Source organism: Meriones unguiculatus, chromosome 12 (assembly GCF_030254825.1).
Source record: "Meriones unguiculatus strain TT.TT164.6M chromosome 12, Bangor_MerUng_6.1, whole genome shotgun sequence".
In the NCBI taxonomy this organism is placed as follows: Eukaryota; Metazoa; Chordata; class Mammalia; order Rodentia; family Muridae; genus Meriones; species Meriones unguiculatus.
This window is the reverse complement of record NC_083360.1, coordinates 61,933,081-61,959,770: the sequence shown is the minus strand read 5'-3', so window position 1 is coordinate 61,959,770 and position 26,690 is coordinate 61,933,081. Positions and strand designations below refer to the sequence as shown.

General features: G+C 44.5%; 1 protein-coding gene across 7 annotated transcripts in view; it reads left to right on the top strand.

Moving 5' to 3' along the window:
- The first annotated feature begins 8,512 nt into the window (after positions 1–8,512).
- The window catches only part of Nfib (nuclear factor I B), a 224,547-nt gene continuing 206,369 nt past the window's right edge, over positions 8,513–26,690 (top strand). For 3 of the 7 annotated variants that reach the window (XM_021649507.2, XM_060365778.1, XM_021649505.2), the window contains exons 1-2: positions 15,154–16,273; positions 22,075–22,606. In XM_021649507.2, coding sequence (XP_021505182.1) covers positions 16,244–16,273; positions 22,075–22,606 — 562 coding nt within the window. In that variant the 5' untranslated portion in view covers positions 15,154–16,243. Of the gene's footprint in view, positions 8,584–15,153; positions 16,274–22,074; positions 22,607–26,690 lie in introns of those variants that run through there. The other 4 variants (XM_060365777.1, XM_021649506.2, XM_021649508.2 and 1 more) reach the window with 4 other exon arrangements.

The window sequence follows — 26,690 nt, the reverse complement described above, 5'->3', positions numbered from 1 at the left end:
TCTTCCTTTTTTTTTTTTTTTGTCTTTTCCCCCTTCCTCCTTTTCTCTGCTTCCTGATGGGGTCTGCTTATATAGTCCTGGCTCGTGTCTAACTCTGTTCTCCTAACCCAGCCTCCTCAGTGCTGGGTTCCTGGAAGTGTGCCACTTACTCAGTGTTCTCTTTCTTAGCATGATCCTCTGGGCAACAGTTTCACAGCTCACACTGTGCCCACAGCTCACACTGTGCCCATCAAACACAGGATGGCATCTTTCTTGCTATAGAACGTTCCCTTACATGACCTCATAACCATTTAGTACGTGTCCACTCACATACTCAGCTCATTCGTTTATTGCGGTGTCGGCCATTGGACCTAGGGCTGAGTACTTGCTCGGCTGTCCTAAGTGCTGAACTATGGCTTTAGCCCACCTTGGATCTTTCATTTAGAAATAGGATCTGTGTTGTTCATGGTGGCTTTGAACTCATTCTGCATTGCGAGTAGGCCTTGAGTTTGCAATTTTCCTGCCTCAACCTCCTGATTTGCTGCGGTTGCAGGCCTTCTATGGTCCTAGTTCTCCGCACCCCCACCTTATGTGTGAGCGTGTACATGTGAGTGTCCAGAGGGCAACCCTGGTGCCATTTCCCGGCAACATTTACCTGCTCCCCTCTCCCACGCCCGCCCAGTTTGAAGTTATCTCTTAGTGACCCGCGACTCACCAAGCTGGTTAACTAAAAGGATTTTAAGAATTTTGACAAATGAAAAAACTTGATCCACACACCAGCACACTAAGAAAAACATTCATTTTTTTAATGTTCTGTTTGAGGATCAGAGAACATGGCTAAGAACTATGGCATAACTTGCCCAGAATCACATTGCTTTGGTAGTTAAGATGGGATCCGAATCCTCAAATTTCAAGGCCTCTAAGTCTAAATTTTAAGCCTATTCTCTCACTTCATAACATCCTGGTGAGTGAATAATAATCTTGTTACACTCTATCATGGTTGTTTTAGAGCCAAACTGGTTTACCCAGCTGAATAAGTTCCTTAAATACCACAGGGTAATGAATGAATCATGTCTATATCCAAAACCCAAATCCACATTCAAAGAAGGAAGATCTACCCCATTGATAATGTTCGAAAGATTGTGCCTGGGGTCCTGAAGATAATTTCAAAAGAAGAATGATAAATTCTCTACAAGGCATTTGCACAGCTTCCAAAGCCACCTCAGATCCGGGCCATCTGTCTCCAGTGGTAGCCATTTTGTAGGCTGTTCCTGTCATGGGGATTGTTTCATTTCATCAGACCTGGCCGACAGGAGTGACCTGCAGTGGACTAGCTAACTTTTCCAAGCCTCAGGCTCCTCACCTCTGAAAGGGCTGCAATAATCAATGTAACACACCAGCACAGAGCAGAGGTGGGGTTGGACCTGAGAATACGGTAATTACTATCACTTGTCATAACACTTCTTTCAACTTAGGATTGGGAAGACTATTGCCTTAAGGGAGACCTTGCCTAATGAAGGTGCTGCTTGTTGGCCTAAAGGGGCCACAGAGGAGGAAAAGATCAGGTTGTAGGTGTTACTTAAGATGCTTCCCAATAAGCTTGCCTATTCAGACCACAGGGAAAGAGCAGAGGGTCTGGTCTGGCTGAGGTACAGTGTTCAGACTGCAAGAGAAGGGCCATTGAGACTGCTCTGCCTGGAGCTTGGTGGGACATGGGACTACCCTGTGCTGTCCAAGAAGGTAACTGTAGCCTCAGGACATACATCATGTATGAGCTTCTCAATTATTTATTGGCTCCTGATGTTGCATGTGTATCCTCATGTCCACTGGAGGACATAGGCACCAATACACAGAAAGTGGGGCTCCCTTCTGAACAACCCCACAAGCAAATGTGGACTGTAGGGATGTTTTAAAGGTGGCTACAGGGTGGAAGTGATTGTCGCCAAAACTGATTTTTATCCATTTACTGAACCACTGCTGACTGGTTGAAAAACAAAAAGACCTCTACATAAAAAATTTCAAATCGTAGGTCCATTTAAAAAAGTTCTTGGTTGTACCATATGTCCTGGTTTAGAGCTCTGAAAAATCCCTCTGTAGAGGGATAGGCTTTTTATATTTTCTTGGACAGGGATTGTCTACAAGAATGTTGGCCTAGTATCTCATGTCCGTGAGAGGATTGTTATAAGGTATTTACTTTTTCCATTAGGGGCTTCCCAAATCCCGTAGAGAAGATGTAGTGTCATCCCCATTAAGTGACTGTCCCCACTCAACTACTGTTCTTCAGTTCTTAATAAGAGAAAGGAGAGGCCCTACTGTGTGCAGGCCACGGTTTGTGGGGTCATGTGTCTATGAACATTTATCATTAATTCTGACCATGAGCTGGAGAGGTGGTAAGGGACGACCTTGGCCTTTTGTCTGTGAAGCAGCTTGTAGGCACAGCTGTTCTGATGTGGCTGCACATTAGTTTTTAGTGCCCACATTCCCTTCAATGTGCCGAATACACACTGAAGGCGAGCAGCGGCTCAGGGTCAGGAGCTCTCCTCTGTGATGCTGGCTTTACCCACCAGCTTAGCCATCAGAGGCTAGCCAGGTAGCCCTCGGATTGCCATCTAGAAGAGGAAAGTGGGGCACTGTAATTGAACCAGGAGCAATAGAGACTACGGAGAACAAGTCTGGTCACCGAGCCAGGGGACACTACTGCAGCCTCTTGGTTCAGGCCAGTACTGGTCCAGACAGACCCCCTTTCGAGGGTACTAGTGCATTTAGATTTTTACATAAAATCTTTATTTTAAACATTAACAATTAATTTTAACAACAATAATAATCCCGTCCCCTGGGGTGGAGGAGTTGCCAGTTTTGTTTCTTACTCTCTTATTTAGAAGTCTCAAAAACTACTTTCTAGCTTCTCTGTGTTATTCTTTTTGTAAGCATGCATCAGTCTCAACAATGTAAACAGAAGGCTAAGCGGAAAAGTTACAGAATTCTGTCCACCTTAAATTTGTAAATAGCAAATACTATTCATAAAAGTACCTGTTGGAAATATGTCCAAATGAAACAGTTGTTATGTTACAGGATTATACTTGGATGCCTTTTGTTTTCATCTTGAGTATTAATGCAAAGTGCCTCTGCTCTTGTTTTTATAATACTTTTTTCTTTTCTTTTCTTTTCTTTTCTTTTCTTTTCTTTTCTTTTCTTTTCTTTTCTTTTCTTTTCTTTTCTTTTTAACACAATAGTGGAAGAAGGGTAACACAGGGTGGGACTGGAGAGACTCACGGAGAAATCAATAAAGCTTGTATTTCTCCTTGTCTCTGAGCTGTCTCCTTGTCTCCGGATCATCATGGAGCCCTCAGCTGGAGGGAGCAGCCACCACTGTCACACACTTGGTTAGCCTGTGTGCTGAATTTTACCATTTCATACTCCTCCCCTCTGTTCCTTCTTGTTGTCCATAAAACAAACAAACAAACAAACAAACAAACAAACCAAACTATTTCCCACAACACGTAGTCTGGTGGTATCAAAAGTTTCCCAAAGATACTGGTTTGGGTTCTGAATACATTAAAAGAGGATTTGGTTTTGTTTCACTGGGTCAGGGGTGGGAAGCGCAGCTGACTTACTGTGCCTAATTAAAATTGTCTCCAGCTTCCATTGACTGTTTTCATACTACAGACCCACACCAACTGCCTGGAAAGTGAGCAGAAAAGCATGGTTTATTCTTTTAAGAGTCTATGTGAAATAAACTGTAATTAATATAAAAAAATAAAAATTTAATTAAAAAAAAAGAGTCTACGTGAAGGTTTTCAGAAGACCCCGTGTGAATTTGACTCCTTTCTAAACAAATTTGGAAGGGAATATTCACACAAAGCCCTTCATATTATAAATGCAGAGGCCCTCCAAAGCCTGTCCCTCTACTTAGAGCAGTGTTTAGTGAGGAGGGCTGGGCCCATGCTAGCATGCTTACTTCCTATGCTTACTCTTGGTTTGCACCTACCCTTTCTGAGCTATGGCATAATGACACAAAGTGTGATTATAGAACTTATGAAGCAATGGGCAATCTGAAATGACACCAACCTGCTCTAGAAACGACACTAGCATTCTGTGACATTGGGGATAACTGACTACAAGATTTGGATACAAGGATAAGTGGCTCACTGTGCAAAAAACAGGATGGTCCTTTGCCAGGCTGACACTCAAGGATAATGGAATGTTTAGCATTTCCTGGTATCCTGTTGCCTTACTAGTATTTGGACTGCCAGGCAATTCTTCTTCTTTTTGAAATGGCAAAAAAAAAAAAAAAAAAAAAAAAAAACAAGGAAAAAAATCTTAGTAATTTAGTTGTCTCAGAAACCTTACATATGGCATAAAATATCCTGAAAAAAAAAAAAAAACTTTTTTTTTGAGAAAGCTTTTGGTTCTTCTTTGCTCAATTTGTTCATCACTACAGTGAGACTGGTTCAAATCAATTCCCTCTTATGGGCATTTTGATAGTTAAAATTCTTGTTATATGAAAGCATGAGCAAGATAAGAAGATTTAATTGCGCATGATTTGTGTTTAAAGGAAATCTTAAAAACACAAGTAGGCTAAGAAATGATTGATACTTTAAATAGAGAATCTTAACAATTGCCATACTTTTTTTTTTTTGAAGCCAGAAGACATTGATTTACCACTGCTCAATCTGAAAGCAGATCTTTCACATATTGAGTCATAATTTATAGGCTTTTTTTTTTTTTAAACCGCCTTAACCTGCTCTTGAAGTGTGTGGAATGAGTCCTAGTTGGTCTCTGTTTAGCCTGTGAAGTTTAACAAGGCCATAGCCTGGGGTTGGTAAGTAAGGCTGTGAGCCATACCACCATCTCAGGGTTTTGATGACACCACAAACCACTTGAGATTTATTGTGTTAGCAGATGTCATCAGATCTGTGTGTGCACAGGTGCAGTGTGCAGTTAGTGAAGAAAGAACACTGCATGTAGACATTTATTTTTGTACCCACACTCTCTGTGGCTACAAAGTGACTCCGTGTGTCCTGGGTAGTGTGGAGTTTCACCTTCACTGCTAGAGCCTCCATGGAAATCCCTTGAAGTTCTTTGCAGATATAATTCTGAATGATGAGAAACTCTTTCTTGGGTAAAAGACACTGCTTTTACAATGAGTGTCTACAGAAGAGGAATAACTTATGGGTTATAGCTAAAGCTTGCCATAAACAATGGAAAGTAAAATGTTCCTAGAGACTGTGTTTTATAAGTTCCTTGATTTTTCCTTTCACAGGGAAGTACATGCGATATGCGTTCTCTTCTCCTTCATAAGACCTGGACAGACAGTTCCTGCTTGTCTGTTAACTCCAACAAAATGCTCAAATCTGGCATTTTATAAATGTCCAGGTCTATGTCTTTCTAAATACTTTTTAAATAATAAAAAAGTAATTGAAATTATTGCCTGGAGGCAATAAGAAATACATTGTATATGTCTAAGATTTTATATAAATTACAAATAATTATCCAGTTATTTGTAAAATGATATCTGTTTGATTTAGCATTGAGTATTAAATATTCCACTAATTTTATTATATGCATTACACTCAAATAATTTTGGTGAACCAAAAGACTAAATATGTATAATATAATAACATATTATAATACAATAAATTAGTATATTTCCTTTACTAATATAAAGTAATGAAAATATGCTTCCTATATTTTTAGGAAATACTGAAGACAAAATAAACACCTCTGGAGCAATGCCTGAAAATTACTGGTTTAGATGGGGCAGAGGAATTACTTCAATTATGACATAAAGCTTTGCAATAATAGATGGCTTTTGGAAATAATTAGCACTTATTCTCAGGGATAAACACACAGATGTTGCTAGCACATTAAAAACTTCTTACTTTGAAGAAAACATACAGAAACTGCATTACCAGTTATTTGGTTTTAGGAAGAACCAGAAAAATCCAAAGTTAGAATTTGGTAGAATCTTCCAGTAAGTTCTATGGATTTTCTGCAATTTTAATGAGATGGTCCCTAGGTCTAAAATGATCAAGCAGCATTGGTCAATGGACAGTGATTTTTTTAAAGGCAGGAGTTATAATTTATAAGAAATATAAGATATTAAATCTTGATTATATTTTTATAAAGGTTTCAATCAAGATCACTTACAAAGAAATACCTATACTAAAACAGTCCTAATTTGCACTTCTATATTTCTTATGTTGCCAAATATAAAACCCAGAAAATCATCAATGTAGATCAAAAGATGATCACTTGCCATTTGAAGGATGGATAATATACTGGGGGGGGGGGAATACAAATCTGTAAGACAGATTTCTGTATGACACACGTGAAAATTTATCTCCGTATTTTGCAAACTTGGAGCATCATCTCAATGATGCTATGTGCATATTTGACAGGCAGAAGAGTGATAGGCATAGGAACAAGAATTCTTATAACCATCACATGTCGAAAGAGAGAAATGACATGCGGACAGGAAAAGATAATCTACAAAAGCCTGAATGTGGCATGCAAAGGTACATTTCATCACTAAAGAATACACTCAGGAAGAAACTACTGACAGGTGACACCAGCCCTAGATCCCACCATGCTGTAATCAGAGTGGAAAGCAGTTCTCCTTCTTTGTTTTTTTTCCTCCGTATTTGTCTTTTTTAAAGATATTTTCTAAACAGGATTAGATTCTCTTTACAAGGCTCCTTTGCATGAGATAGACGCTGAGATGTCTCCCGTGGCCCATGTGGAAGAGTGGAGTTAACACTGCCTGTCTACCGTACACTCTCTCCTGCTTTACAGAATTTTGCACCCAGCTCATTGAATTTTTCACCTTGTACGTTTGGTCTGGAATGCTTCACGGATACAATTTGACCACAAAACTACAATCAGTAAATCCTAGAATGCAAAGCAATTTGTTCGGAGCTCACTTGAATTGTCTGCCTGCGTACAGTGAATTATGGCCATGCTGCTGCTAAGTGGTTATAATCATGTTAACGTGGAGCAAGACAGACCTTGAGAGGAAACGTTTCCCTCAGAAGTTGGGGCCAAGCGTGCTGCTGATGCATTCCATCCTCTTTCCTAGTTGTTCGTCTCCCTTCCTAAACACTCTGGAGCTGTAGAAAGGCATCCATCACTATGCTGGTGTTTGAGGCGGGGACGCTGGTAACTGTTACACACGCAGCTAACAGCCATTTTTAAATAGTGCATTTCTAAAATTTAATTGGGTAAAACGTCTTTATTTTAGGATCAATAATCAAAATTGGTATGTGTATCATACATGAACGGCCAGACACCATCCATAAATGCTTCTGTGTGTATGGGAAGGACATGCTTTTTTTTTTTTGTAATCAGGCCCAACATCATCTTTATTTACAGTGTATACTGTAGAGATTGCAAACCTTAATGGTGTTGTTTAAGTTCATCAGAACTTTGAGGGTAAACATAATGGGGATTGAAATACCGGCAGGTTCACGGTTAGCAGAAATAAGAACAATTCATTGGGGGTGTTTTTTGGTCTCGCTGGCAATCACATAATTGAACAGGGTTTTTAGAGGCTATTTGAAGCTATTGTTGCCTGTTGAGCAATTACATAATTATGACTCCTGTAATAAAATCTCCGAACACATGTGGGTTGGTAACTAAGTGCATTTAGGGCTAATGTTGTATTTTTACCTTTAAAGTATTACATTTTTAATGCACCATTTTATGTCGACTTTGCTTGGTCCTTCTGTTGACCGTGCAAGGACAAAAGTATACTTAAGATGAAATTAATGGGATTACTTTAAATTCAGCCATTCCTCCTACCACCTATCTAACTTTCAAAACTACTAATTAAAACAGGTTTATTTGTGATCGCACTACCCAATCCTCTGGCTGCGAGGGGTTGGGGCTCTTTGCTTTCTCTCCGCCAATGTCTGGCATCGTCTAAGTATGCATCCAAGTTCGAGCGCTCGAAAGCAAAAGCCGTGGGGCGAGGGGCCTCCCGGGCTCCATCTGCACCGAGGCAGCGATGCCCGGGCAGCGGCAGAGCCGGCCACGTGGCGGGGAGCCACAAGGAGCCGCAGCCAGTGGCGCGGGCCGGCGGCGTCCGCCCCTCCGCTAGCCGGTGGCCCCGCCCCCGCGGCAAGCCCCGCCCCCGGGGCCGCCCCCCGCGCCTTCCCGCCGCCAGGCGGAAGCCAAGAGCGGCTTCCCGCGCCCGGGGCCGGCGGGGCGGGGCGGGGCCGCGGGGCGGGAGCCCGGGCGGAGCGGCCAGGCCAATCCCAGCGCGGCGAGGCCCGCGCGAGAGCGCGCGCCCCGGAGCACGCACGCACGCACACACGCACGCACGCACAGCCTGCGGGAGCGGGCCGAGACTCTTCCGCCCCGGAGAGGCTAGCCTGCTGCTCTGCTCGGCCAGGGAGTGTGCAGAAGTAGTTTAAACACTCTCAGACTAGGCCGGCACGGCTTAAAAGAAAAACAAACCCAAAACTAGCCCCTCCCCCAAACCCTCAAAACTCCAAACACAAAAGAGACACAAAAGCAACCACCAATGTCTACCTGAGACGCACCGAGTCCGCGGCCCAGGGTTCTGTACGGACGCAAGATCTGTTTTGTGTAGTGCGTGCGATGGTACGTGGCTTTGAAAGGAACTGTCTGGTTTCGTGTTCGTCCTTCGCAACCTCCCCCGTAACACTGCGCGCACCGCTTATTTCCTGTCCCTGTGTGTAAAGCCACTGTTTCACTCCTTTTCTCGGTGCCATGTTTCTGCTTTAAAGATTGAATGGTGCTGCTGCCTTTTCGGAACTGATACAAACACGTATTTTCTATGCGTTGGCAGCTTTAACGCTCTTAGGGTGGGAATCAGTGAATTACGCTAAATCCAAACGTCTCGGGATCCAGGACCCCCACCCCGTTCTGGCTCAACTTTCTCCCGTTCTCCCTTTAACGTAGGGGGGAATATAAATAATACTTAGTTGCCCATATAGCCCATCCTTTTTTTTTTTTTTTTAAGTAAAAGCACATTCCTTCATCATAAGGAACCACTTTGTTCCATATTCTTAATTTAAAATGTGTTTTCAAATGCAAAAAAAGTTTTACTTAGCTCCCATTGGTGTGTTAAAGAGCTTTTAAAATTGGTGTCGTTCTAAACTTTAGTTCACTCGTCCACACTCCGTTTCAGCAAAACATTGTTAGCCCTTCTCTCTCCAGCAGCCCCAACTCTTAAAAAAAAAAGGATTATGATGGATTTCTTCCTGCTCCTGTTAATGCGTCATTTTCCCACCCCACTGGTTTCTGCGCTAGCCTAACATCCCCCTCTGCCTAAATCTGTGTGTGCTTGTCTGCGCGTCTGCCTTCTCCCTTGTCCTCTTCGACAGTGAGTCTGGGACACATTTTAATGCACAATATCCCATCCATTAAGTTGTGGTTGAATGCGGAGTGTGTGAAGACTTGGCAGCTTTCAGGTTGGAGGGGGCGGGGAAGCCAGTTTCGACTTTGACACAAGATGCCGAGGTGGCGTGATCTGAATTATTATTAGGGCTGTGAACATGGCCATCTTCCTCTCCTGGTCGGAAGAACTGCCATTGAACTTGAGACAGGACAGACAAGATCTCCAGGTTTTCCTTACCCCCTCAAGTTCAGTAGCTGGCAGGGAAAAGGCGCCAAAATACACAAGATTAACTGACTTTCTTTGAACGGGTCCTATAGCTCCCTCCTTTGTAACTATAACTTCCAACGGGAGTGGGGGGGGCGTTAACTTTTGAACCCATATTTGAACAGACATTTAAATCAGCCCTAAAGTGGAGTAAGTCCAGAAAGTCATACACGCATGCTTCTGCGGTTAGAAAGAATGCGCGTGTAAATAAGCGGGGTGCATGTGTGCTCGGGAGGAGGGTTTGGAGATTTAATCAAAATCAGAATGAGTGACTTCCCGGTGCATTTACTGTACTGGGAAGCGTGTTGTTAGCCTAAGAGGCTGACCTTTGAGCAGCTTAAGTAAAAACTGCACAGGGTTGTGAAACGCAAAAACGTTGTGGTTTCCAGTTTTACATTTGAGGTTTAATGTTTTTATTTAATGGTATGAGGGATGGAGAGAGCGCCAGCGCTGAAAAGTCCCTATTAAATCATATGTGGTCAAAGGTCAAACACTCCAACTCACTGATACAATATACTGCCTAGTGATGGGGAGCACAGGAAAAAGCGCTTGGGCAATAAAAGTATTAGAATGGTAATTACCGTCCGTGGTCAGAGCTGCATTCTTGTGCACTGGGCAAAGGTTTTTACTGGCCCTGATGAATTTTAAAGCCGAGTATTGTTGAAAGCTATTTTAACAGGAAATTGATTAGCTGAGTGTTTCATACAATAAATGGTGACAGATTCATTGTTTGATGTGCAGAGTAAATTCCTTTTATTCTTTAGACGGGCATAAGCATCCATTTAGTTTTAATATGGTCAGACTAAGCTGCAGCATAATTTTGAGTGGAAGTGATATCACACACATCTGTAACTTTGTTTTTGGACTCATGTGATATCACACAATTTGACGGTACTCATTGCTTTGAAATTTATTAGCTTGTGTTTTTTAAATGGTTCAGATACATACAGAGATTTTCTTTCTGAATATATATTTTGTTTAGGCCCAGTCATTTGTTTTCTTTTTGCTTCTTACCTTTTCATTAGAAACTTAAGTGGGAAGATCCCCGTCTGTACATTATTTTGATTTTGAAACAGAGCAGCAGCTTTTCAAAAGAGAACTAGAGAAAGGGCAGTGGAGGTTTAAGATGGCCTGTGGCCACCCCTAATGCTACAGTGCAAAGACTACCTGGGTGTTTCAGACAGACCTTTCCGAATGTCAGTCTTCACAGGTCACAGCTTATGTGTAGAGGAGCCGCGAGTTTCCCCGGCCAGACACTGATGGTTTTACTTTAAAGGTGATCTATTTTGGAAAGCTCGAGGCAGCAGCATCAGCTGAGAATTCGCCACCCTGTATGTCTGTAACCTCTGCAGTGCTGTGCACAAAGCCAGGCGACTGTGACAGAATATTTGGAGGTTCAAAATAAATCAGACAAAAGTTGCAGGCCAGCTGCTGACTCTGTAGCCCCGGAGCAAATATTTTCAAAGTTGGGAATCTCTCGCTGAACTGGATTTGTCTCCGTAGAGAAAATGTAACCAGTGAACCTTCATGGAGGCCTCTGGACTGGTCCTTGTTCACGTTCAGAGCTGTAGACTGCGACTGTGCCCCGGATGCAGACATGCTTAGAGGGATTTCTTTTTAATAGTTAAGTACAGGCATTCAGCAGCGGCATTATTAACAGCGTCATTTTTTCTCATTTAGTTTTGTCCTCAGGGGAGACCAAACAGCTCCCGGAGGAGGGAAGAGAAGTCCAAGGTTATTTATTCATTTCAGTTGAAAAGCAAAGGCCTGGCAGTAGGTGGGGAAACCAAGCAGTTGTGAATTCTCCAGTGGGGAAAAATTGCTCCCCTAATTTGACAGTAGTAGTTTAAAGGCTCCAAGAGCCGGGCGTGATCCTGCAGTTCCCATCATGAACAGGCAGTCTTAGCACTTGCTGACTGTTTATATATGCATTTTTTGGGGGGAGGGTTTTGGTGTTGTAACTGCTGGATATAAATCTATGTTTTCCAGGCCATACTTGGAGGAAAGGTCCCTGGGTATGCCACAGTGGACACCTGCAGTTCTGCAAGCTTGCTTCCTGGGGTCAGAAGGTCACCTGTCTCTTTTGTATTTAGTTTTTAAACATTGATACTGGCCATGCAGCTAGGGGAATTGTTGAACCTCCCAGAAAATCACATGCAAGAGATAAAAAAATAAAAGTAGTGGTGTGCATTGAAAATGACAGCTCTGTTAAGCTCGGAGAAACCTTACTTGAAGTTGCCCAGGCTTTGCAATCTGTCTCTGCAGTTTCTTTAAAAAAGAAGAAAGATTAAAGAAACAAAACAAAGAAATCACTATCAGGAGATACCAAACTCTTCTCTAGAGGTCAGAGAGACTCCTAACTGGGTAGCAATGTGTATTTTAAAATATATAGTTAGGTTTTGAAAACCCATGAGAAACCCTGACTTTTCTTTTAGCAATCAATAAACTTTCTGTCTAAAAAGACACCTTTCCTTAATGCAGCAGCAGAGAATAGTCCAAGAAGAAGATCATATGGCCTGTTGCTGAGAGAATAGTTCATAGGGGGGTTTTTCCTACCCCCCACTGCAAGAAAGGAATAACAGGAGGGTTAGGAGAGGCAAGGGCCAAAGTCTGGGGGGTTTGGGGACATTTTGACAGCATCAGAAACTTTTCAGAGCGATGTGAAACCTGCCTTTATAAAACATACATACTTTACAACCCATCTTTTTTATCCTTCTACTTGGATTTGAAAAGACTGGTGTTTCTCAAAGCCAGGTGCTGACAAGTGCTGAGGGAAGCCAGAGAAATCAGAGGTCCCAGAAGCTCATAGGTCCCAGGCCTACAGTGGCCTGAGCAGCAAGAGTCTGGGCCCATGAGGTGCCAGCCTCCTGAATCTGACTCCAAGGTCTGAAAGTCAAAGCCTTCCACAGCCAGCACCCCTAAGCCCTTCTTTCCCGGATATCTTTTGTTCATTCTTCACTCCTTTTTGGTTTTCCTCACTTCACTGTTATTTCTTCTTTCGTTTCTTTTCTCTTGGAAACAAACCAAAACCCCAAACTACAAAGCATCCCCTATGGCTATCAGCATGTACCACAGCCATCAGCACTGTACAAACACAGACATGGGACACCTGAAAGAGAGCCCAGCCTCTCAGGGATGGGCCTGGGAGGCCTTGAATTTTGGGTTCTCTGGGTTCTTACCTGTGTCTGTCGCTGCTTCTCTGCCCTGGAGCTCTGCAGCTTTTGTGAATTCTTCTGTATAATGATGTCAATTTTTCATTTTTCTTTTTTAAGCTTGTGAGAAACTTTTGGATGCAACCTAGTTTTAGTGGCCAAAGGAAATGGGTTCTGTGGGGAAGGAGACTAATAAAGGGAGGGAAGGTAGGGATGTCTGGAGACACTTGCCCAGGGCCCAGCACTGGGCCTCTTTTGCCAGGGGACAAGGGCTGTTTCTGGGCTCTGGCTGAAAAGAGTGCTCTCTGGGTGCCAGGATTTCGCTGGGGGTGGTGTAGTGAGGAGGGAGGGAGGGAGGAAGGGAGGGAAGCAGAGAGATGGGCGCTGGATTTTTAAAGAGACCCCGAAATAATGGCTTCTGTAAGAGTCCAGGCATTCAAAGAGGTGTGTTCAAGGACATGAGTCCATTCGTGCCAAGGGGAATGTCTTTTATGGTAAATTAACTCCAGTTAAATTGAATATTTGTTCAAAGGGAAACTCCAGTAGTTAAAGCTGGTATTATCAGTGGCGCGTCCCCGCCCCCTCCCGCAGGATCTGGTGAGGGTGAGAAAAGGGATGCAGCTTAGCACAAAGTGATGCTTTGGGATTGTTCGTCTCTCTTTCTTTTTTTCTCTCCTTCTTTTAAAAGTTAAGATGAGGTTGCCTAAAATTTTTGAGAGAGAAGTATTTATTTGGATTAACCCCGACTGTCACCTCCTTTCATCTATAAAGACTGCCAACTTTATCCCAGTTTTTCAAGAAGAAATGACCGGTACAAAGGAAATTAACGTTGTCAGAACGCTAACTAGAGGATTTGCCTAGCGGGGGAGCTGGGAGGACGCACCCCGCGGCGCGTGCCCTAAAGGGTTAACTGGCCCCGGTTCTCACAGTTTCCCCGACTTTACCTGTGCTCCCAGACCCACGGCCCTCCCCGCCTCCTCGTCTCCCCACCCCCTGCGCCTTTCTTCACCGGGCTCTTGGTTTACAGGGGCTGCAGCTGGTAGACTTGGCAAGCTCGCCTCATTAAGAGCGCTTTTTGAAAACGGACTGTGTTTGAGCATTTCCCTAATGAGGACAGGACGGGGTTAAAAAGTGACCATTTCATGGTTGACTTGAACCTGCCTACTTTTCTTGATGTGTCGTTGTGAAATGCTTGATGTGGGTAACTTCCACTTGGGGAAGGAAAAAGTCACTGGTTCTTTCAGGTCCGCCGGGGGAGGGCACGGTGGTCAGGAGCTCAAGGACCGGAGAAAGTTGAGGGGGAAAGTACAGGGCACTGGGTGGGAGCGGGAGGCCGCGGGGGGCCTGGAAACGCTCGGCGGGCCCCAAGCTGGGTCGACGCGGAGCCCCGGGCGCTCACTTTTCTCTCCCCATTGTCTGGGCAGCCTTTGATTCCTCCACTTCCCCACCCACCCCTAGCGGAAACCCGGAATTTGGGGGGCGGCGTGTGGGAGAGAGTGCCCGCGCGGACGGGGGTGCGGGCTGGCCGCCTCCCCGATCCCGGGAATCAAGTTCATTCACTCGGCGGGGGGCGGGGCGCCGGCGGGAGCGCCCCGGAGGGCCGCAGCCGCACACGCACCCGGCGCGCTCCCGCCCAGCAGCCCGGGCGCGCCGCGGCCCCGCCCTGCCCGCACCCCCGCGGGAAGGGAGCCGCTTTCCGCCGGCGCCCCGGGCCCTGGGGGTGGGGATTGGGACAAGGCCAGCGCGGCAGGAGGAGGAGGAGGAGGAGGAGGAGGAGGAGGAGGAGGAGGAGGAGGGGGAGGAGGGGCGAGCGGTGGCAGCAGCACGGCCTTCCCGCTCCGAGCGCGGCCACGTGCACCGGGCGCCGGGGGAGGGCGGGCCGCCGCGGCGAGGCCCCGGGGACCCCGCCACCCCTCCCCGCTCGCCCGCGCCCGCCGCGCCCCCGGCTCCGCGCCGGTCCGCTCCCACCGCGGGAGGCCAAGTTCACTCCGGCCCCCGCCTCCGCCCTCTCCCTCCACCGCCTGGGGTGCCAGAGTCTGCGCCCCAGCCCCAGCTCGGGGCGGCCTGGGTGTGAGGGAATTTTCCATTGGTTTCTTTCTCGGGCCCAGACCGGCTCAGGGCTTCTCCCATTAGGATGTTCTCGGGGCTTGAGCGTCTGCAGCGGACAGTGAAATACCTCTCCCCGGTCGGGTTTTCAGGGGGTAGGGAGTGTACGAAGGGTGACAGAGAGAAGAGCTATTTTTGAAAAAGAAAAAGAAAAAAAAAAGTCCCAGTACTGTAGCACCGGTCTGATACCTTTAACAAATGAGGGGGAGAGAGGAGAGGGCTGGGGGAGGCGCGCGGGAGGAGGAGGAGGAAGGTGGGGGGCGGGGGGTGTGGAGAGGCTGGTGCAAAAGGAACGCGCGTTTGCAGGAGGAGGAGTAAAGCGGTGATTGTGTAATTAAATAATAAAACAATCCTTAAGTCTGATTTGGAGAGAGCTCCAGCGGGGTCCAGAGGGTGGAACCGGTGAATCTTTCAACTTGCAAGTTTTTCAAGGAAAGAAAGCGAGAGAGGGAGGGGGAAAAAGCGCCCAGAACAGAACAGAGGAGTTTGCAGCCAAGCGGGATCGATCGTTTGGGATTTTTTTTCAGGAGGTCCTTCCGATCCCTTCCACGGGCTGTGGGCAGCGGCACCGGCGGCGGCGGCCGCGCTCGGCGGGTCAGACGCGGGGCGCGGCGGGCGGGCGGCGGCGCGGCCGGGCAGGAGCGCAGCGAAGCCTTCTCCGCCCGCCCCGGAGCTCCGCGCTCGCGCCCCCTCCCTCACCCCGGCCTCTCCCTGCCCCCCTCCCCGCCCCCACCCAGCCCTCTCCGCGCGCGCCCCGCCACCCGCGCGCACTCGCTCGCGCTCCCCCTCCAGCACACACATGGTCGGCTCGCGGCAAAGTTTCGCCCGCGGTCGCCACTCCCGGATCCTGCTGCAGTGTTGGCGGCGGTAACCTTGAACTTTCCCAGCGCGGTGACACATTCTCCTCGCTCTCCCTGCCGCCCGGCCTCCTGCGCCCCCTTCCCCGCCTTTTTTAAAAAAGCATTTCACCACCCACCACCACCCCAATCCAACCCACACCGAACCCTCTCGCACCCCAATTCCACAACAACAACAACAACAACAACTGCAAAACAGAAAACAAATCTCCCAAACTGGGCGACCAGCAGCCTGCACCAGCGGCGGCTTCGGAGAGCTCGGCCAGCGCACGCGGACCGCAAGAGGGTTAAAAGTGTAGATTGGATTTCACCCCGGGAAATCTAGCACGCCGAGTGAACTTGAATCTTTGGCTATTTAAGGAGGACTGGGTTTGTTGCGAAGTTGCGGCGATCCAGCGCAGAGCCCCGTCCTGATTGATCGCGTCGCTGCGCTCAGATGACTGTAAAATGAATAGATGAAATCCTTGCTTCTCGAAGATTTTCTTGGGCATCTCCGGGAAAGTGCGTTTTAAGGCGAAGTCATGATGTATTCTCCCATCTGTCTCACTCAGGTACTTGTCTCCGTGGCTTTCTCGAGCTTCCCCTCCGGCCCCAGACGCCTTTGTTGTGTGTCCTTGCTCGCGTGCGTGCGGCAGACCCTCCACGGCTTTCCCTGACCCCCGCACAGCCAGGTCTCCCCGGGAGAAGTGGCGCGGAGTTGCGGTGGCTGTGCGGGCGGCCTGGGACTCCGGCCGCCGCGTGCGCCCTGCCCCGCGCCGAGGCGGGGAGAGCTGGTCCGGGCGGGCGAGGCTGCTGGGGCGGGCGGGGACGGGACTGGAGGCCCTGGACCCCCGAGGGGCTCCCGGGAGCCCGCGGCGGCACTGGCGGTACCCCACTCCGCGGCCGGTGCTCGCGGGGCTTGGGAGCGGCTGCGGAGGGTATCTTGGGCGAGCGGCTGAGGGTAGACTGAGCGCCCCGGGACGCTGGTGCCCGCAGTGGGCGGGTGACGATGCTAGTTCGAGGTGGTGGTCCTGGGAACCTATTCCTTTGCGTATTTGGGGACCTAAAGTCCTGTTCTGTTCTGCAGTGACTCGCACTTTGGGGTTTCAGAGATCTCACCTCAGAGGCGTTCTTTACGCTGACAAGAGTTTAGATGGTTTTGGTGAATGCTTAGAAGTTTTAGGACATACTTATTTTATGAAAGTCAGACTTGTTCATTTGGCGAAATTTGCAAGTAATATCAGAAAAGTGAGGTCTTTTTTTTTTTTTTTTTTAAACTTTGAAAATTGCCCTAAAACCTAAGGAAGAATGTTAGGAGGTAAAACACCGTCTTTATACCTAAAAACCAAAACCCAGTTTCTATCCCTTTTAATCAGATGGTCAAATGAAAAAGTGGTTAGACCGAGGGACTTACCTGGGCGCGCTTTTATCCTTTCATGAATGCCCAACGAACTCACCAACTGATGAATTAAATAGCCTAGTCCGGAACTGTTATTTGCAGCAGTTAATTAAGCCCTGAAAGTTGTGGGACAGTTTACTTCAACTTTCAAGAGTGAGAATCTAGATTGGTAATTGAAATTATTCTTTGACATTGTCATAAAAGCGTAACAGAAATGCTTAGTTTGGTTGTTAAAGTTTTTTTTTAATCTAATGCTATGATGATGCATTTTTATAATGAACAAATAATTAAGATTTCAATTGTATGACAATTAGAAACCATTGTGATTCAAAAGGACTGCGGCATTCATACATTGTGAATGAAGATGAAGACAATGATAAGGGGCACTCAGCGATTGGACACAGCCCCGTGGCTCTTTGGCTGACACATTTTTTATTGTTTATATTTTGTTTGGCCTCTGAGTATGATTAACTCAGATATGGCTGTTTTAAGCCAGTAAACGTGCACTTTAATTTTACAAAACAGGAAAAATAAGTTGTTAGGTTATTTGTGTTTTAAAAGCTATGAATTACAGTAACCCACGAATATGATGGGATCATCTCAGGTATAACATTTCTCCTCTGGTTGTAAAAGTTAGGTTTATTTATTCATCAGCAGGCTTTTCTTTTTCTTTTTTTCCCCTTTCTTTCTGGCAAACCAGGGCCATTTCTATTATTTCTATATTGTGATCAAAGGAAGCAGATTGAACTAAGATTTTCCTTTATAAAGTATGGCCTGGCTTGTTCTTACCTGGGAAGGACTGAATAATCCTGTGTGTCTCTGTATTTCCAACACTTGTTTCGGGGGAACTGCTAGCAATTGCATCGCATTTTTTGTGTCCCCTAAATAAGCATTGCACACTCAACAACTCCATCTTGATTTGTGTATGTTAAAACTACTATTGCAGAATCCTGACACATGGAATGATAGGGCCATAGACAGTGCAGTCACCCAACTACCACATTGCTATTCAAGGATACATACTTACCAACATTAATTCAGGATGATGGCTATATATTCTTTGTTATTTTAGCAGTATAAGTCTGGGTTGCTGTATTAGCACTGTTTTGGGAACTTAAGGCCTATACCAGAGAAGGAGCTACAGTTTTAGAATTCTCAATTAACAACCACTTTATGACTTTGTAGGTAATTTAAGGTATTATGAAAGTGACAGTACAGGAAAGTGTTACATTTGTATCAGATGGATAGTTTAATTTTATGTTACAAAGGCCTGATAGCTGCCTCATAACCTGTTTTTAGGCACACAGAAACAAAGTCAACCACATTGTTAATTTGCTATAAACTTTAAGAAGTACCTCAGTTTTTATATTAATGCTTTTAGGCTTTTTTATATCATGATTTAAATGATGCTTCCATTAAACTTGATATTTAGCAACATGGTTTGGTGTAGTATCACTACAAATCAGCATTTGTAGGTCAGTATGAGTAAAAGGAAAATTAAGAAACATCTATATTTTTAAATGTTTTATCTGCATATAAGCCTTTAATATATTGTCCAGTTGGCATAATGATGTTTTTCTTTCATTGTCATTCCAGTTCTTTCAATTTTTTTCAGGGTTTATCATTATATAGTGATAGGTTCCAAGAGCATACAGTATTTATTCTGCCATCGCTATGTTGGGCCAATTTTCCAAACCTTTCATGGAAATCATTGTTTCCCTGAAGAAAAATAAATAAATCTAGATAATCTAGATTTTTTATGGGAAATTTAACTTGTCTATCTATTTTATCAGTTCAGTTCAACTTCAGAAAGTTTTACCAGAAAAAGGATCTCACTGGACATCAGTATATTTTAAGGAAAATTCTGAAAGACTGAGCTTGTCTATGTATCTTAGCATAGAGACTTTAAATGTTAAATCACTTCCATGCTTTGATTTAAAGAATAATTTTGATAATTTCGTAGTGTTACTGTGATAATCTGTTAGTTAGGATATTTGAATGCCTTGATGCTGCTTGATTTTTCTACATGGGGACAGCTACATTCCATATTTGTGTCACTTAAAATTATTAAGAATATATTACGATGCAAGTTTAGGAAGCACTCACACATGGGAGATGACGTTTAGAGACGGAATGCAAAAGTTTATGCGGCACGTTGCTTATCTCCACTTGTTATCATTTTGGGACGCTATGTTTTCTTCTCAAGTAAGTGTTCTACTTAAAGTTGAATCGGTGTGATACAGAGGCGCCAGGAGATATTAAGGCAAATTGGTGGGCTGAGAAAATTTGCCACTTCTGTTTATCAATAAAGAAAAGCTGCATTTTAAAGCAGTATTTGTCATCAGTAACAGCAAACTCAAGACAACAGTGTTTTTTTTTTTTTTTTTGGTTAACTGGCTAAGACTTTCCAAATTCATCTTTCAGTTGGCATCCTTGTGGTGTGATACAACTGTTTAAAATTTAAAATTTCTTATGTGTTAGATGATGTTTATTGATCAAAAGTTATGTTTGACGTCCACATAAGAAAATGAAATGTCACTGAACATAGTATTTAAGTATCTGAGTACTCCAGTGTTCCTGGATTGCTTAATAGCCGTTAAATGATGGTGTGCTTTACAAAGTGTGGTAAGGGTGAAAAGAGCGGGACAAAGCCCTCTCGCCCATTTTCCCTACATCCTCAGGTTTTTTGTTTTCATTTACAGAAGCGCAGATCCATGTTTTAAAATCATATGAGTAAAGCACAGTAGGAGCCAGGTCATAGGAAGTGAGTTCATAAAGCACATTTAGTCCACATTTCCTTGAGCAGGCAGCCTTTCCTTTTGCATACATTTTGAGGGGAGGGGATGAACAAAGTTTTTACAGTTACAGTGGGAGCTAAGCGCATGGCATCAGAAAGTGTATGTGGATAGGGGTGTCTTCTCATGGGCTGTGGCTGCTGTGAGCAGGGCTGCCTTCCCACACAAAGAACAGATTGTGGTTTAACTCTTTCCATGGCCTCCTTTAATGTGCTCACATAGTAACTGAATTGTTCAAATCTCTGCTGGAAAGTACTGATCGGTTTAATTTCCTCCATGGCATTTGGCTATGTCTCATGCTGCGATGTAATCAGCTGCATTCTGTATTATAAAATTTTGAGTCATTCTTCGTCGGCAGTATGTCAGAACACTTGATAACCATGTTATTGATTAGGGGAGACATGTACCTGCTCTGGGTTTGAACTGCAAACTGCTAATATGATGTAGTCTTTTGCACTCAAACCCTGAATTTTATTCTACAAAGGCTTTCGTGGAGCTGGAGTTCTAGGGCAGCTTCTTTGTTGGAGTGCCCTTAGTTTACTTCGATCACCTTTATTTTACGAAATTAGTCACTCTGCTGGACTATTTACTCCATGTACGTCAGAGTAACTAACAGGAACAAGCCAATTCTGGCCCGGCATAGAACCATTAGAGAAACTTATTTTGTGGTTAAGATGACAGAACAGTCAAAATGACCAGAAAAATGGTCGTGGTCGAGTTCTGCTTCGCGTCAGCGCTTGGCCTATTGCATTCATATAGTGTGCGTGAGGGGGATGCTGTTCTGCTCTCTGAGCTTGCATGGCCAGCTTCACTCAAGTCAGCAGGTAGTAAAATACTGACTCCATTTGGAAGTAACCTGAAATATTTGGAAATGGAGATGATCTGAAATGCCCAACTGCCCCAGCCCTTTAAAAGGCTCAGATAAGACAGGCAGGGGAAAAAAATGAAAAAAAAAAAAAAAAAAGCAGGGCCTCAAGGTAAACCACTTAAGACCCAGGATAGTTGGGAACAGTATGACTGAAGCACTTGTGGGCTTCTAAGCACATGCATCTGTGTATCCATAGTCCTGTCCCGTGTCCCGTCTATGTGGCACATGAATTTTAGGGATTCTACAAAAGCAGTTACCGACCAGGCTGCACTCCTGGTATCGCCGTGCCACAGCATGCAGAGGAACAAAGAATGGAAAGTTGGTGCCAAGTTGCCATTTTTCATTGTTCACCTCAGATTGATTTTTAAGGGGTTTGAATAATTGCCCCTACTCATGTGATCGGTTAACAAATTAACTGACTCTGTGGGACTTCGTAGTCTGTAGAAAAGCTGCTGCAAGAACATTCATGTCATTTGTTTGCAACTTTCAAAACTATTTAAAAATGCAAGAGTGTACGAGAGATAGAGAGAGACTGTGTTCACGCAGGCTGGAAGCCGGTGTTGGTGGTGCGGGGAGAGAATGCGCTGCTGAGAGTATGGAAACCTTGTGTTCAGAGCACTGACAGACAAGCTGTGTCCTTTGCCCACTTCCCCTCACTGTGTACCGGTTTCTCTAGTTACACACTCTTGGAGTGGTGCTGTTTCAGTGCAGGAATGTTGGACGTTTGATAAGAAAATGGATCAAGTTTAATGGCGCATGCTCCTTGTGCCACCAGCAGGCTCTTGCTGAGAGCATGCCCCAAAAGCGGGAACTGTGTGGCTTTACAGTGAGCATCTACACGCTTTGTGTTTCCGTGCCACAGGGAACAGAAATGAGCGGTGGCATCGCTCCTGCCTTCTAAGAAGCTCTGCTCCGCTTAAAAAAAAAAAAAAAGATCCCACTGTGCTCCTTGTAAAATGGTACTGCATAATGCTAATTGGTCAATCAAATATTTAGATATTAAATTTGGTGCTATGTAGCTTCTTTTGAAGGATGTAGGTGCATGACATTGAGGTGGGAATGAGGGGGATGGGACCGGAACAGAAATAGAAAATAAAACCTTATTTTCTCTGTAGGAGGGAGAACCAGTTTGTGAATTTTAATGGAGAGGAGACATACTTTATTTTCTTCTTGCCCTGTTGTTTTGTTCATTTTAAATTAGAAAATAATGTTTTTTGAAAAAATATCTTCTGTGTTGAATTTTATTTTATTTTGTCTTTTAGCATTAGAAATTAGACTGACTGTACGCCTCTTGTTTCCCCTGTTCTGCAGGATGAATTCCACCCATTTATTGAGGCACTTCTTCCACATGTCCGTGCAATCGCCTATACTTGGTTCAACCTGCAGGCTCGAAAACGCAAGTACTTTAAAAAGCACGAGAAACGGATGTCAAAGGATGAAGAGAGAGCAGTCAAAGATGAGCTGCTCAGTGAAAAGCCTGAAATCAAACAGAAGTGGGCATCCAGGCTCCTGGCCAAACTGCGCAAAGATATCCGCCAGGAGTATCGGGAGGACTTCGTGCTCACCGTGACTGGCAAGAAGCACCCGTGCTGTGTCTTATCCAATCCAGACCAGAAGGGTAAGATTAGGAGGATCGACTGCCTGCGACAGGCAGACAAAGTCTGGCGTCTGGATCTAGTCATGGTGATCCTGTTCAAAGGCATCCCTTTGGAGAGTACCGATGGAGAGCGGCTCATGAAGTCCCCACACTGCACAAACCCAGCACTTTGTGTCCAGCCTCACCATATCACAGTATCAGTTAAGGAGCTTGACTTGTTTTTGGCATACTACGTGCAGGAGCAAGGTAGGAGCAGATTGTTCTTTCTTCTAGCACGGCAACCACTGCCCATACGTCTCCAGATATGGCCTCTCTGGCTTGGCCTGAGATCCTGGACGCCACCAGATGTCCTCTGTCCCCTCTAGGTACCTTGGTGTGCCCAGCTATACTCCATGTCCACAGTCAAGTAGGAACCATGAAAAGGAACAGGGAGCTCTCCTGCCTGGATAGGCTTCGCGTTTGAAGAGAGACCCAAAAGACAAACAGCCGCAGGGTAGTCTGTGAAATACAGTTTCTTGCACCCCACTTTCTCTGCTAGGCTGCATTCGCCCACCGTCTGAAATCGCAACTTTACTGGAAATAGTCAAAGGACTGTTTAGTAATCCTTGTATTAACTAGTCTCTTACCTAACAAGGTAGATGAACTTTGCTCAGGAGTCTAGTGGCAGCTGCACCAAAAATCAAAACAGCATTTACTATTACTAAATACCTAAGCTGGTCACTACCAAAATACATATCTGGCAGAAGTTTAGATGTATGTAATTTTTATATTTCTATGGACACTTCCTTTTGATTGTGCAGATTCGCTGTAGATTTAATGCGACACAGCTCTTGTTTAAATAATTTATAATGCTTTCCCAGAGTGACTTGGGAAAGCACTTTCTATTATTAGTTTACTTGAATGCAAATTCATAAAGCTTCCCAAGGAAGAAGTCACAGCTTTCTTTACAGAGCATCACAGAGCAAACCAGAAAGGGGACTGGTTACACTGGTTTAAAATAAATCTCGAAAGAATGCAGAGAGCGCATACCGGACCATGTTTAAAGTCCTCGATAAAGAGTGCTGGAAATGTTGCCTGGATAGTGCAAACTGCGAGTGCTGTTGCCAAGGATTTTTGAGCTAATGAGATATGTTCCTTTGTTGTTTCTGTTTCTTCTTAGTGTGCTTTTCTTAAGTAGGTGAGACTTTTGACTCTGTTTTCTTCCAGTCAGTATGTCGGGGAACAGTCCACATAGGAAGGCACCATGGAGAAAGTGGCCTGCCACGGAGAGTGGGTTGTTTCTGAACTTGGCCTGGTGGGAGGGAAGATGTCTTGCGAATAGCCAGGTGGCAGACAGTTATCTGATGCTCATTATATAAATGCGTGGTTTAAAAAGATTGAGGTACTTTATTGTCATTCAGAAATGCGAAGTAAGAAAATGACTCTTATTACTCAGAACTCAGTCTAGCACTTACTGTGTGCCGTTTGTCTAGGTTTTCCCGTGACTTAGTTCTAGAGACATGCTTGAGTGTCATTTCCGAATTTTTGCTCTGATTTTAGGTAAGAGTACTGGACGTCGTCATTTGAAAATGTATTTCTTAGCAAACAAAACAACCCATTTACTATTTCCCTGTATTCAGAACTAAAATTTAAGTAATAATGAGCAGGGAAATATATATTTTCAACCTTGATGTCCTAAAATAAAAGCTCATTAACACATGCCAGTTTGATTGACAGCTGTCTAAGAGGTGGCATTTTGAGGTGGGCTGCATGCATGCGTTGAACTGACTGCGTGTTGTAACTGTTGTGAAAATCACTGGTTAGAAGAAAAAGTTTGGCAGAGTGGGTCATGCAGTTCGCGGAGGGGGGAGGTCTGTCCCATGTTCCCACTTTCACTCTTGATGGTTAGTTCCTAAGTGGACTTACGTGCAGATTTATCCTAGGGCAGGCAGCCAAGTCTTAGTTTTGTTGAACTGACAATAAAGACTATCCTTTGGACTTAAGAAGATAGATTGAAAAAAGAAAACAAAAAGACACAGAATGATAAATTATTTTTTGGCATGTCACTAGTGGTCATGATAATCAAAGTTTCGAGCTGAGTCTTAGAGACAGTGTTTTCAGATAAAACATTGATACAATATGAAGACTTTTTACTGTTTCCTCTGCGCATTCAGTCACAGGTCCTCTCTGCCACCTGCCCTTGCATCGTCTCCTCTTAACATCTGGTGGCCCTTCTTAAAAAAGTCACTTCCCCGCTGCTTTTGTGTTTTCTCTTTTCCAAGATGTATATCTTTTTATTTTTGGACTGCAGGTTGATTGTCATTTGCACTGTAGTTAATTAAAGGAAGAAGGCTTTCAGAGATGAGTCTGTAAACACCCGAGTGTCTCATCTCACGTCGTAACTTTTTATTTCTCCTCTAAGTACATGAAATCATGCTTACTGCACTTCAGAAATTAGATAAAGTAGAAGGGAAAACATGAAAGAAAAAATTAAAACAGAAAAACAATGTTTATAACAGAATGAGCAACAAAATTACTTCCTCCCTTTCTTCCTCTCCGATTCTAAAGGACTAGGAGAAAAACATGAGGAAGAACAGAGAGAGTGCCAAAGATGGTTGCCACTGGCACCAGGCTTGGCATCAGCCCCTCTTTGTTTAGCTCAGGATGCCTGTGATTTGTTAGTTGGCATCCGCATTGCAGTGTGGAGTGATGTTACAATATATTGACAATTTCCAGATCTAGAAATGTCAATAGTCCTCTTGGCTATTTACAGATCACATACTTCGTCTCTAATGGTAGAGGAAATAAAGACGGATGGATTATAAACTTCCATTGCTGACCAACTTCCCGTTGCTTTCTCCCTCTTTCTCTCTTGGTTCCGCCCACACTTCTCTCCTTTTCCTTCCTCAGCAACCTCATCTTTTCTGAAATGTGGAAAGAGTTACTGAAGCTTTGACACAAACTATAGTGCTACATCTGCATCTGATATAGTTTTGAGGGAAAATTTATATGTTTTGAAATCATTTTTGATACGTAGTTTATTAGGCTTTTGCATTACGGGGCAGTATTTTGTTCAGAGCTCAGTGTCTTTGTTACTCTGCTTCTTCCATGCATATAGCCTGGTTGACCGCAATTCAGCCCATTTTATTCTTTCTTTACATTAGAAAAGGTTCATATTAAATATTGTTATTTATGAAATTATTTGTCCCTACCTTACCTAAAATTTGGTAACTGATTTGGGAGTAACTGTATTTAAGTCCATAAAATCATTTGGTGCTATTGATTCAGAGGCTGCGCTTCGGCTGTTTCGTTGCTACAAGAACCGCCATTTTGTTTGTGAAGTGCCAGGCGAGGGGGAAAAAAAAAGGCAGACACTGTGTTTGATGCCAATAATGGTTGCCAGTGGCACCGAGGTTGGCATCAGACCCTCTTTGTCTAGCTGCTGAATGCCTTTGATTCGTTGGTTGGCATCCGCATTGCAGTGGGCACACTGGAAAGTTTTTGACAATCCCTGAATGAAAGCTGCGGGCTCGTCTGCTGCAGCAAAGCTTGGCTAATAGAAAACCCTTCCCTTTTCCCCTCAGAGGCTTAAAAAAAGATTGTGACAGATTAAGGAAAAATAGTTCTAAAATGGGCTCCATATTCCCAAAGATAGTAAAGATGTCCAATGATTCTTGGGCAGGTGCTACCCATTCCCCATATTGTCTTTGTTACTGCATTCATCAAAACAAAGCAAAGCAAAACAGAGTGGGGACCAGCAAGCCTCGTGCAGTGCACCTTCCCAGGACACGGTGTCCGGTAAAATACAGGGTGCGCTATGACAACTGTGTGGGGGCATGCCCAGGGTAGTGATGTATAAATGCACCCGTTGTGGCTGTGACTGGCTGCTGCTTTCATTTACATCCCTGTTTACTTCTGATTCAATTTCTGCTTCTCTCAGTTTCTACATCTCATTTTGTAGCAGTTTGTTGAGAGGCCCCTACCTCTCTCCTTAGTTAGTAATGTGTATGTGAAAAGCAAGGGACCTTAATGAGGGAACTACATGTTAAAATCTGATATCTATCAGTCATCCCTGACTTATTTGGCCCCAAGATGTTGCAGAAATTCTTAACTTACAATTCTGCATACTGGGGGAATGTGGGGTGGTGTTGGGGGGGGACAAAACAACATCCAAAAGGCTGAAATAATTTTGTTTCAAGTTTCCTAGATAGTTAGCATGACTATTGCTTTCCAGTTAACCGCCATTATCTCATTAATTAATAAGAAGTAATCCTTCCACCCAAAGGGCTTCACAGAAGGAAGTGTGGCCTATGGGAGGCCTTGAGTCGCCAGACTGTGTCCTGTCTGGAGC